The sequence below is a fragment of the Vipera berus genome (assembly GCF_964194415.1).
Source record: "Vipera berus genome assembly, chromosome: Z".
Classification (NCBI taxonomy): Eukaryota; Metazoa; Chordata; class Lepidosauria; order Squamata; family Viperidae; genus Vipera; species Vipera berus.
In genome coordinates this window covers 90,924,949-90,938,810 of record NC_138205.1, presented here as the reverse complement: position 1 = coordinate 90,938,810, position 13,862 = coordinate 90,924,949, and the positions used below count along the sequence as shown (strand labels likewise).

General features: G+C 39.5%; 1 protein-coding gene across 2 annotated transcripts in view; it reads left to right on the top strand.

Moving 5' to 3' along the window:
* Positions 1-13,862, top strand: part of CREB5 (cAMP responsive element binding protein 5) — a 242,130-nt gene that overhangs the window by 217,357 nt on the left and 10,911 nt on the right. For both annotated transcript variants that reach the window (XM_081345413.1, XM_081345412.1), the window contains one exon: positions 6,399-6,629. In XM_081345413.1, coding sequence (XP_081201539.1) covers positions 6,399-6,629 — 231 coding nt within the window. The remainder of the gene's footprint in view (positions 1-6,398; positions 6,630-13,862) is intronic.

The window sequence follows — 13,862 nt, the reverse complement described above, 5'->3', positions numbered from 1 at the left end:
AGTGCCCCTTCCACGGGAAAATTTCTCCTCTCTTTCTCATTCTCTCTCACCTTGGGTGCATTTCTTTCTGGAAATGCACTCTTATCATGGTGAAGGTGTGAGCTTTGTTGTTTGATTTTACATTTTTTCTATTTAAGAATGCCCTTTTTGTACCATTTTTTGTCAAAGAACTTTGATTTACTTTTCCATATTGTAAAGCTATACTGCATGCTTTATGTAGCAAATTATTTATTGTAGGTTAAATTGTATGTTTCATGCTACATATTTGTATTTTTGCTATGGATAATCACTACCAGCAGATTGCTGCTCCATCAATGGTGCAGAAGCTCAAGTGTTCATTGCTGCAAAATTTCTTTCAGCACATAGTATTGTGAGTGCTGACTTTGGCCATGTATGAAATTTGTTTTTTGTATACCATAACAATCCACATGCCCAAGACTGTGTTAACAATGTGATGATTTTTTTGTAGTTGCTTTTAAAGGGCTTGTGGAAATATAAATGACCTTCCTCTCCACATTATCCAGTTGCTTCATTGTTCTCTTTCTTGCTCCTTTGCTACAAGAAAAAAAACTAGTTAAAATGTTGATAGATTACATATATATGCACAGTATTATGCACTTAGTATATAGATTTATCCTTTCAGTGTGGTGTAATAATTAGTTGATTATCTGCCAAATGTGTAAGGTCCAAAGGCTCAGAATGAACAAAGGAAAGCAAAGGCTCAGAATGAACAAAGACTTGCAACAGAAATCAAGGATAATAAAAAAAAAGTTTATTCCAACACATTAACAAGAAAATCATTAAGGAAACTGTAGGTCCACTAAAGAGAGAAGATGGCAAGGAAATAACAGACAACAGGAAGAAAGCAGAGCTGCTTAACTCATACTTTGCAAAAAGAAACTATAGCCCAACATACCATTGCAAAAGACAAACTAGAAACAAAAATTAAAATAAGCAAGAAAATGGTAAGAGAACACCTTGACAAGTATAAATCACTGGGACCCAACAGACTACATTCCAGAGTTCTGAAGGAGAACCATTATACAATATCTTTCATAAATCCTTGAGCACCGGGGAAGTACCTGAGGATTGGAAAAGGACTGATGTAGTTCCCATCTTCAAGAAAGGGGGGAAAACAGATCCAGGAAACTACAGACCAATCATTTTAACATCAATACCTGGGAAGATCCTAGAAAAGATAATTTAAAAAAACAGATCTGCAAACAACTAGAAGCAAACAAAGTTATAACTAGTAGCCAGCAAGGGTTTGTTAAAAACAGATCATGCCAAACCAATCTTATTTCATTCTTTGATAAAGTGAATAAATTAGTAGATCAGCGAAATGCTGTGGACATAGTATACTCAGACTTCAGTAAGGCATTTGATAAAATAGATCACAACCTACTCCTTGGTAAGCTAGAAAAAGATGGAATAGACAACATCACCACCAGATGGATCTGTAGCTGGTTGGCAAACTGTACTCAACGAGTAGTCCTCAAAGGCACCACATCCAGATGGAGAGAAGTAACCAGTTGGGTACCACAAGGTTCTGTCTTATGCCCAGTGCTCTTCAATGTCTTCATAATTGACTTAGATGAGGGAATTGAAGGGGAACTCATCAGATTTGCAGATGACACCAAACTGACAGGAGTAGCCAACACCCCAGAAACAAACTTAGGATCCAAAAAGATCTTGACAAAATTGAAGAATGGGCCCTATCCAACAAAATGAGTGTCAATGGGGAGAAAAGCAAAGTTTTACATTTAGGCAGGAAAAATCAAAGGTACAAGTACAGGTTGGGTGAGACCTGGCTCAAAAACAGTAACTGTGAGAGGGACCTTGGAGTCCTAGTGGACGATCACTTGACTATGAGCCAGCAGCATGCAGTAGCCACCAAAACAGCTAATACAATACGGTTGTATAAACAGAGGCATAGAATCAAGATCACGCAAAGTATTAGTACTGCTTTATAAAACCCTAGTAAGACTACACCTGGAATGCTGCAGCCAATTTTGGTCATCATATCACAAAAAAGATGTTGACACTTTGGAAAAAATTCAGAGAAGAGCAACTAAGATGATCCAGGGCCTGGAGTCTAAAACATATGAAGAGCAGCTGCGGGACTTGGTTTTGGCTAGTCTAAAGAAAAGAAGAAATAGGGGAGACATGACAGCAATATTCCAGTATTTGAGAGGCTGCCACCAAGAAGAGGGGTTCACGTTATTCACCAAAGCACCAGAGGGAAGAACAAGAAACAATGGTTGGAAACTGATCAAAGAGAGAAGCAACCTGGAATTAAGGAGAAACTTCCTGACAGTGAAAACAATTAACCAGTGGAACAGCTTGCCTCCAGAAATCGTGGGTGCTCCCTCACTGGAGATTTTTAAGAAGAGGCTAGACAGTCACTTGTCTGAGATGGTATAGGTTCTCCTGCTTGAGCACAGGGCTGGACTAGAAGACCTCCAAGGTCCCTTTCAGATTCTATTCTATTCTATTCTATTCTATTCTATTCTATTCTATTCTATTCTATTCTATTCTATTCTATTCTATTCTATTCTATTCTATTCTATTCTATTCTATTCTATTCTATTCTATTCTATTCTATTCTATTCTATTCTATTCTATTCATAGTAAGTAATATTTAGGCCTGAAGTTAAGACTAGGAATTTTCTCTGCTTCTCATTCACTACTCTTCACTCTACCACAGAGATGAGGAATGATGGCCCCTTTATGACTTGTGGACTTCAACTGGCTCAGGAATTCTGGGAGTTAAAGTCCACAAGTCATAAAAGGGCCATCATTCCCCATCCCTGCTCTACAATATGTCTTTGAAACAGTTGAATCTGTATGGAACTGAATTTAAATGATTTTCCTAGAATTTAAATGGACCTATATACATTTGCAATTACAGATTTGGGAGTAGCAGGTATGCCCTCAGTGCTCTCCTCAGCTGTTCACACTGAAACAATTGTTATTACTTCTTAGATAAAAACACCTTTCTGATATAGCACTCACACTTTAGCAGATGAAGCAAGAGAAGAAATAACCTGCTTTTAGAATGTTGAGAGTGATTTTTTTTTCTCCCTCAAAAACATTGTGCCAGCTGCTTAGAGGATAAATGGCTATTTTAAGATCTATAGGTCAGCTAGACAACAGAACAGTTTCAGTTCCTCATGGGAATGCAAAAGTAATGACACTTTTGAAGAGCGCATTGCCTGGATAAAAGATGGTTTGAGTGAGTAATAAACGTAAGGTTATTACTTTCCAAACCCATATATAATCCCCCTCAGTACTGGCCCCTTTAAGGTCAGACTGCTTCAACAGACACATTAATCTTATGGCACAGTTTACTAATTATTAACCAACTCTTTGTATTGAACCAAATTCTTAATTTTCATGGTTCATGTCAAATACAAAGTATGTTGCTAGGAGTCACGTTTTCCTTTTGCCATAATTTTGATTATGTTATGCCACATCCCTGTATTAAATTTCAAACTTTTCAACAGCCAGCAGAAACCTAATGAATTATGTTTTATAAATGAATGAGTAGAAATGTAAGGGTGTAAAGAATAGAAGAAACATACAGATTCAGGAATCAAGGCAAAATCCAATTTTTACTAGACCCCTTTTCTTTTGTTGCTTTGTATGAAATGGATTAACTCACATATTACATACATTTGTAATTACATCAAATGGATTCTTAGAGCCCTAGGAATTTTTTTAGCTTTTCATTTTGTTTATGAAAATGTTTATTATAATTAAGTGCTAATTATTCATGATCAAATTGAAAAATATACAGGCATCTGAGAAATATAATAGAACATAATAGATTTCATTCTATGATTTCCCTAGTAGTTTTTTTTTTAAAAGTAACAATTCTACCTTACTTAATTTATTTCAACTTCATCCTGCCAATATTTCAAAGTTAAACTCAGAAGGAAGCACATAGAAATGAATTGTAATTAACACTTAATAACATTTGTTCCTTGGAAAAGGTGCTACTGTGTTGTTGTTGTTTTTACTACTACAGACTAACATAGCTTTTATCTTACAGTGAGAAGCACCAAACTTAGAAGAATATATTTAGAATTTCCAAATTGTTTCTGTCCAAATATTGGAAATATGCAAGATTAGATTTCATCTGCTTAACTTGAAAATACTACATCAATCTTTTGTTTGTTTTAACTATCTTTCAGATTAACATATTTCCAGTAATCTCTACATATTTTAATTACTTTCTGCTCAGTTAACGTGGAGCAAAGCTGCTAAAAGCCAGAAGTGATTGTTTTGTCTCTGTAGGAGAAAATTAATTTAAAAGTGATAATAGAAACAACATTTGTAATTTTAAGTATAAATGTAGAAAGGTGTTGAAATATACACATTTATTTATTTATTTAGCAACTATTTAATGACTCCAAAAATGTTACTTGATAAGTTTAAAACAGACCTTTAAGTCCTTTACATTTCAGGTAAGTAAATATCAGTATTTTATTACAGATATCTCACTTTACTCAGCATCAGCTTTTCATGTCAATATGGCTTATAGACGTGGGGAACACCTCATGTATTCCTTTGAGCATGATTATATACCTGAGTTCACAGGTGGAATGAAGTGTTCCTGTAAGTATTTCTAAGTCTGTGGGAAAGCAGGTTGCCTCTTTAAGCCCTCTGCTGGACAGCACATGAACCTTGGCTATAAAACTGTGCTGAGGCCGCTGGGCAGTAGTGGTGCTACTACATGGGGGAGCCAGAAGAAGAAAAGATGGAAAAAGAAGTAATAGAAGGAGGCGGTAGTGATGGTAATAGTGTGCGTGTAAGTAAAGCAGCCTGAAATAGTCTGAAATAGTTAAGAGATAATTATTCTCTAGCAATACTCACAAGAAGTAGGAGTACTCACAAGGAGAATAGTAGCAGTGAAGTAGTGGTATGTAATGAGTAATAGCTTGTGAATGCTTATGTGGGTATAGTTTGGAGCCTTGTGTTGTGTTGGCTCTTTTGTGACTTAAACCCACCAAACTGGGTTTAATTAAAAGGACCTGTGATGACCACATAGTTTGGTCTTGGCTTCTTAACCTGGTTGCTTAGTTTATCAGATATTCATAGTCTAGAGGTGCCCTGCATGCTGTTATTAGGATTTACTGTTTGTCAATAGCTGGGAGCTAAACAGCTTATGAAAGTTTACATGAGACTATAAATCCACCAACATTATCTACTACCATTTTCAGGTAGGATAAATATCCCACAAGTATATATATCATAGTATATCATATACTAAAGTGTATTATCTGGGTTGTAACCAGATTTAGAATAGGCCTATTTTATTTCAAAACTAAAATAAAATTCTAAAAATAAAATTCTGTAATGAAAAATCCATCATGATGGCTTTCAATTTTAAGCATGTTTATAAAATGATTTGCTCAAACCTCTTGCTTTAGTCTTCCTGTTTCTGCTAAACTAGAAAGCCCTATTTTATCAATTCTTACATATATTATTCTACATGTGAATAGATAAACTAAATTTATGATATTTTCATTGAGAAAGCATACGCAAAGAGAAATGTAGCAATTCATGTTTATCATCTTCATATAAATTCATTCCCACTTTTCTCCCAATTATGTAAATGGAAGAAGAATTTCCTTTCATATTCAGCTTTTAATCTGCTTCAGTTTTATATTTACTTGATATTCAAATACCTAACATAGAGCATATACATTGGGTGTAATGTTACAATAACTGTCTAAGCAAAGGCGATGCTCAGTATAAAGGAAAAATAAAAGCTGAATTTTGAATCAAGTTAACTCTTTCCTGATCATTACGTGCATGGTTTTGGGTTTTCTTTTTCTTTTTTGCAAAATTTGGAAGAAAATATCTTTTTCCAAGATTATTACTTTTTTAAAAAGTCTTTCAGTCAACATACGTATTTAGAATTTCCTGGTAGTTTCCCCTTTAAGTACTAACTATGTCCAGCAATACTTAACATTTTTGGGAATTGGCAAAGGCTGGCTGGGTTGCAAAGGAGAAATGCATGACTTTAAATTGTGAACAAAATTAAAGGTCCCAGGATTCTTTCCTTGTTTGATTAATACTAGGTGTCACAACATTTGAAATGATTCACACTTGAACTGAATGCTCTCTTCGCTGCAACTGAAATGAAAATGAAAACATTTTTAATAAGATGGAGCAGCACTCTCCCACAACACAGTTCCAAAAGGCCAACTTCTGCTTCATGCAAAGTGTTAGACCAAGAATAATTTAAGGATATCTTGTGAAGTCTCAGAATTTCTACCATTTATCAGCTTGTCTGTATTCAAGGAAGAATGTCGTTTATCTTTTTCTGCTGGTCTTCTAGTGTCATAACTTTTCTGGTTATTTAATTAAAAAGCTATGATTCTTATTAGGTTTCAGCAGCAGCTCAACAAATGCAAGCCACACAGAGCCTACAACCACCACCACAGCCCTCTGGCGGTCGTCGAAGACGAGTGGTGGATGAAGATCCAGATGAAAGACGGAGGAAATTTCTGGAACGAAATCGAGCAGCTGCCACACGGTGCAGACAGAAGAGAAAAGTTTGGGTGATGTCACTGGAAAAGAAAGCAGAAGAACTCACCCAGACAAATATGCAACTTCAGGTACAGATTACCATAAAGACACCAAGGATATAGTCATTTTCATGCCAGGGAACCTTAAAAAGGAAAACTTACAGAGTTGCATTACATTATATTTCTAATGGAAAAACAATGAATCTGATCAAATGTAATGTTTAATTTGCAAAAAAAAATTAACCAAGGATTTTAAAATCCAAAAATTACCTGAAAGTGCTTTTATTTTATTTTATTTTTATTTTATACAAGTACACAGTCAACAGCATGAAGCAATCTCTTCATTAGGACTGAATTAGCTATTTAAAAATAGTAAGAGATTAAAATATTTTCTCTATTAGCCCTGAAGCATATTACAGGAAGTCTTTGACTTACGACCACAATTGAGCCCCAAATTTCTAATGCTAAATGAAACAGCTGTTAAATGAGTATTGTCCTATTTTATGACACAGTTGTTAAGTGAATCACTACAATTGTTAAACTAATATTATATTTTATTTATTTATTTATAATGAGACTTGTATGCCGCCCTATCTCCCGAAGGACTCAGGGCGGTAACAACAATAAAATACAATAAATATAAATATTAAAAAAGAATTAAATTATGTCGAAGTCCCACTAAAACCAATAAAAACATTTAAAATCATAATTAAAACCCCATTATCATCAGTCCAGGTCAACCTGTTGGAAAAAATATGTCTTAAGGTCACGACGAAAGGACCAAAGGTCTGGGGCCATCCGGAGCTCCCGGGGGAGCTGATTCCACAAAGTAAGTGCCCCAACAGAGAAGAGCATCCCCCTGGGGGTCGCCAGCCGACATTGTCTGGCCAACGGCACCCTGAGGAGGCTCTCTCTGTGCAAGCGCACAGGGCGATGGGAAATCATTACTGGCAGCAGACGGTCCTGCAAATATCCCGGGCCTAAGCCATGTAGGGCTTTATAGGTAAGGACCAGCACCTTGAATCTCACCCGGAGGGCAACCGGTAACCAATGCAGCTCGCGCAGAAGGGGTATAATATGGGAGTATCAGGATGCTCCCATCACAACCCGCATGGCCGCATTCTGCACCAGCTGAAGCCTCCGGGTGGTCTTCAAGGGCAGCCCCATGTAGAGAGCATCGCAGTAATCTACACGGGAGGTGACGAACGCATGAGTGCCATTATAACTTCAAATAACTTCAAATAACTTCAAATAACAATAAGTCAAGGACCACTTGTATTTGAATCACTAGCTGCTAAAAGATACTTTATGGTCCTTCTCCCTTCAAACATGGCCAAAACAGTTTAATTCAATTATTTATTTATTATTTATTTACTTACTTATTTACTTACTAACTTACTTATTTATTTTATTGAATTTGTATACCGCCCTATTCCCGTAGGACTCGGCGGTTTACAGGGCAGTTGGAACCATGAAATACAAAATGGTATCAAAAGCCGCTGAGAGGTTTAATAGGACTAGGACAGAGGAACAACCCCTGTCTCGAGCCTGCCAGAGATCATTCACCAGCGTGACCAATGCCGTCCCTGTGCTATCCCCAGGCCTGAAACCCAATTGGTACGGGTTAAGATAATCAGTTTCCTCCAGGAAAAGAGGAAGCTGATGCGCTACCACATTCTCAACAACCTTCCCCAAAAAGCGAAGGTTGGAGACAGGACAATAGTTATTCAAAATCGCCGGGTCCAGGGAAGGCTTCTTGAGGAGGGGCCTCACCACCACCTCTTTCAAGGCGGCAGGGAAAACACCCTCCCTCAAAGAAGCAGTTATTACTGCCTGGAACCAGCCTCATGTCTCCTCCCGGGCTGCATAAACCACCCAGGAGGGGCACGGGTCCAATAAACAGGTGGTAGAGCTCAGCCTTCTCCTGATTCTGTCTACCTCATCGGGGGTCATAGGATTGAACTCAGTCCAGATAACAATCTCAAGATCGCTCAATTCCTCCACATCAGACTCTGTCCAGTCAAAGTCCAAGCCAGCCCAAATCTGAGCAATTATCCACAAGATGATGACTAAACTCCTCGGCCTGCCCCTGCAAGGGCTCCTCCCTCTCCTCCCGATATTTAAAAAGACTGCTAAAAGACTGCTAAAACGCTGACCTCCAGGACAAAAAAACTTTATTCAATACTAAGCTTTTGTCAACAGTTGTTGATGTTATCAAAGTGTGAGCTAGGCTCTGGGAATGCTCATTCTTATAGCCCTTTGGATGTTAACAACCTGGCCATTGAGCATGTTGTTGGTCCACCTGCCCACTGCCTTCCCATAATTGGTTGAGTTGATCCTGAATTTTTAGGATAATCGTATGTGTGTGTGTGTGTGTGTGTGTGTGTGTTAAGTATTTATCAGGTCTTTTGAATACCTTGCTAGTTAAATCTTCTTTCCTGTTTCAGCCTATCCCAAGACTATCCACAGGCTATAGTCACAACTTATAACAGTTCATTATTTGTGTAAATTATTCAAATTGCCTCCCTAATTCTTTATTAGCAATTTGAATAATTTGCATATATATATATATATATATATATATATATATATATATATATATATATATATATATATATATATATATATATATATATATATATATATATATATATATATATATATATATATATATATATATATATATATATATATATATATATATATATATATATATATATATATATATATATATATATATATATATATATATATATATATATATATATATATATATATATATATATATATATATATATATATATATATATATATATATATATATATATATATATATTAACAAACAAATGAACACTGGGATAGAATTAAAAACTAAAACAGTTTTTATTGCTGAAAAATCAAGCTTTCGTTGGCCAACTGCCAACGTCATCAGGATGGAGATGCTGGGGTGGGGAGATTCCGTTTATACTGTTGGTGTCTGCACTCTGCTCATGGAGCATGCTCAGATCTGTTTGTTGAGGTCTGCCGTATTTCTTTGAGTTGTCGCGCATCCGTTTTTGGGATGTATTTGTCTCTGGGTATCTGTTGTTAAAAGTGAATTGTTTATAGCTCCATGTGTTGTAGCCATAACCCTGGTCATTGTCCGTGTTCTCATGCCAGGGATCTTAAATGGTTGTTGCTCTTCTTCCTTGTGTTCGACATTGCAGAGTGGTTGTGTGCTGGTGCAACCTTGGATTTGATGCAATGAGATAATTTGTGAATTCTTGCGCTGTTTGTCTTCATGTCGCGCACGTCGTTGCTCTTCCCAATTTTTTAGTGCCTGGTATGCAGGGGGGAGGTCTATATGCCGGTTGATGGAGGAATGGTTTGAAAACCAGGCTTCCTTAAACAGGCGGCCGCCTTTAGTGTTGTCACTGGCAATAGCCTCAGTCCCTGCTAGATTAAAGGCATGGTTGTGTGTAGCCATGTGCGTCCACACCTGTGAACGTTGTTCTTGTCTTCTAATAGCAAGCTTGTGTTCATGCACCCTAGTCCTCAGTCGTTTTGCTGTCTCCCCAATGTAATTGCAATTGCAATTCTGGCATGATATCTTGTATACGACCGAGGCTTTTTCTTCATTGGGGAGTGGATCTTTAGGGCGCATGACGCAAGCTCGTAAGGTCCGATCAGGTCTGTGGGCAACACCGACTTTGTGAGGGGTTAGTATGCGCGCTGTGGCCTCGGATACACCGTGGATATAAGGCAGTGTTATCCGTGATGTTAAGGCGTTGTTACATTCATGGCGGGTAGGTTCACTTGGCCTGCTGTATTGTCTGATGAAGTTAGACGGGTACCCGTTGTTTTTGCAGACACGATAAAGGTGGCGTCTTTCTTCCCTTTTTGCCTTATTCGTGCTGCAATGCGTATCTATACGTCTAAAGAGGGTTCTGATACAGCTGGCCTTATGGGTTGTGGGGTGATTACTTTCGTAATGAAGTATCCTGTCCGTATGGGTGGATTTACGGTAGACCGATGTGTGTAACGAGCCATCAGGTTGACGCCTAACTAACACATCTAAGAAGGGCAAAGCCCCATTGGTCTCTTCTTCTGCGGTGAAGCGGATATCAGGATAGATGGAATTGAGCTTCCTCATCAGCCTGTCCTTGTCCTGCTTTTTGACAATCACAAAGGTGTCATCCACGTATCTCACCCAAAACTTGGGCCGACATGTGGACATCACGCGGGTCTCTAGCTGTTGCAGGACTGCTTCTGCAATGACACCCGAGATGGGGGACCCCATAGGGGTGCCCTTCACCTGTTCATAAATGGTGCCTTGAAATGTAAAAAACGTTTTCAGGCATAGGGACGTAAGCTGAAGCAGATCTTCGTTGTTAAGTGAATCTTGATGTTGCCCCACTCCCTGCTGTTGCAAGCAGTCCCCAATTACAGCAAGTGCTAAGTTTTGTGGAATTGAGGTGAATAGGGAGGTGACATCATAGGAAATCATGATCTCCCCCTCCTCTATGCTGACGGATCTAATTTTCTCTAAAAATTCACTAGAGGAGTTCACAGTGGTGTCATTGTTCATTACTAGATATCTTAATCTGCCATATAGCCATTTGGCCAGCCCTGAGGTTGGAGTTCCCCTAAAAGACACAATGGGTCTTAGGGGAGCTCCTTCCTTATGGATCTTGGGGAGTCCATAAAATCTGGCAGTGGGCGCATCTTTGGGGCGCATAGTTCTTAAAGCCTCCTCCCCAATTTTCCCTTGCCGTTTTAATCTATCCAGTACCTTGGAAATTTGGTTCTTGAGGGTTGTCATGGGGTCTTTTTTGACAGTCCGGTAAGCACTAGTGTCATTGAGCAGTGTGAGGGCTTTGTGGATGTAGTCAGGTCGGTCCATTACAACAGTTGCTCTGCCTTTGTCAGCTGGGAGGATGACGATGGATGTGTCCTCTTGTAATTGCTTTAGGGCTTCTCTTTCAGTAACTGATAATGTTTGGCAGCGTCTATGAGTCATAAGTAGGCTTGTGATGCGGTGCCTGATAGAGTCCTTGGTCACTTCATTGATGTTCACTGGTTGGATGGCTGATTCAAAGGCTGCCACAAAGTCCACAGGGCGCGCATCCATTAGGTTGTAGCCTGCATCACGTTGTAACAGTTCAAGTTGTTTGTAAGAAAGCGTCTTGGATGATAAATTGTGTACCAAATCATTGTTAGAACTAGGTTTGCTTATTGCACGCAGGCGTTGCATTTTGTGATGCAGGGCCTCAGTCCTGAGTTGTTTGATCTTTCTTGTATCTTCACTAATATGGCAAGTGAGAAGCTGGTAATGCTGGCGTGCAAGGATTTGTTGGCAATGTTCCTGGCATTCGTGGGCTGCTATCGTCATAGTGTGGATCTTTCTATGATGGTCATTAATCAATGCACGTATAGTATGGCGTTGGAATCGATGAATGGCAAGTCGGCACTCCATGGAATCCACAAGCGGTTTCTTCCAGAGTGACCTCGGAGGTAGATCGTTACGTAGGCAGTCGTGTAGAAAGGCTAGTTTACGATAAACACCAGTAATCTTTCGTGCGAGTTTCTCCCATCTCCTGGCTGTGAGCAATACAGCTCTCGGGTAGTATTCCTTGATAAGATTAAAAATACGAATCCCAGGCATGTTAAAATTAACAAACAAATGAACACTGGGATAGAATTAAAAACTAAAACAGTTTTTATTGCTGAAAAATCAAGCTTTCGTTGGCCAACTGCCAACGTCATCAGGATGGAGATGCTGGGGTGGGGAGATTCCGTTTATACTGTTGGTGTCTGCACTCTGCTCATGGAGCATGCTCAGATCTGTTTGTTGAGGTCTGCCGTATTTCTTTGAGTTGTCGCGCATCCGTTTTTGGGATGTATTTGTCTCTGGGTATCTGTTGTTAAAAGTGAATTGTTTATAGCTCCATGTGTTGTAGCCATAACCCTGGTCATTGTCCGTGTTCTCATGCCAGGGATCTTAAATGGTTGTTGCTCTTCTTCCTTGTGTTCGACATTGCAGAGTGGTTGTGTGCTGGTGCAACCTTGGATTTGATGCAATGAGATAATTTGTGAATTCTTGCGCTGTTTGTCTTCATGTCGCGCACGTCGTTGCTCTTCCCAATTTTTTTTAGTGCCTGGTATGCAGGGGGGAGGTCTATATGCCGGTTGATGGAGGAATGGTTTGAAAACCAGGCTTCCTTAAACAGGCGGCCGCCTTTAGTGTTGTCACTGGCAATAGCCTCAGTCCCTGCTAGATTAAAGGCATGGTTGTGTGTAGCCATGTGCGTCCACACCTGTGAACGTTGTTCTTGTCTTCTAATAGCAAGCTTGTGTTCATGCACCCTAGTCCTCAGTCGTTTTGCTGTCTCCCCAATGTAATTGCAATTGCAATTCTGGCATGATATCTTGTATACGACCGAGGCTTTTTCTTCATTGGGGAGTGGATCTTTAGGGCGCATGACGCAAGCTCGTAAGGTCCGATCAGGTCTGTGGGCAACACCGACTTTGTGAGGGGTTAGTATGCGCGCTGTGGCCTCGGATACACCGTGGATATAAGGCAGTGTTATCCGTGATGTTAAGGCGTTGTTACATTCATGGCGGGTAGGTTCACTTGGCCTGCTGTATTGTCTGATGAAGTTAGACGGGTACCCGTTGTTTTTGCAGACACGATAAAGGTGGCGTCTTTCTTCCCTTTTTGCCTTATTCGTGCTGCAATGCGTATCTATACGTCTAAAGAGGGTTCTGATACAGCTGGCCTTATGGGTTGTGGGGTGATTACTTTCGTAATGAAGTATCCTGTCCGTATGGGTGGATTTACGGTAGACCGATGTGTGTAACGAGCCATCAGGTTGACGCCTAACTAACACATCTAAGAAGGGCAAAGCCCCATTGGTCTCTTCTTCTGCGGTGAAGCGGATATCAGGATAGATGGAATTGAGCTTCCTCATCAGCCTGTCCTTGTCCTGCTTTTTGACAATCACAAAGGTGTCATCCACGTATCTCACCCAAAACTTGGGCCGACATGTGGACATCACGCGGGTCTCTAGCTGTTGCAGGACTGCTTCTGCAATGACACCCGAGATGGGGGACCCCATAGGGGTGCCCTTCACCTGTTCATAAATGGTGCCTTGAAATGTAAAAAACGTTTTCAGGCATAGGGACGTAAGCTGAAGCAGATCTTCGTTGTTAAGTGAATCTTGATGTTGCCCCACTCCCTGCTGTTGCAAGCAGTCCCCAATTACAGCAAGTGCTAAGTTTTGTGGAATTGAGGTGAATAGGGAGGTGACATCCTAGGAAATCATGATCTCCCCCTCCTCTATG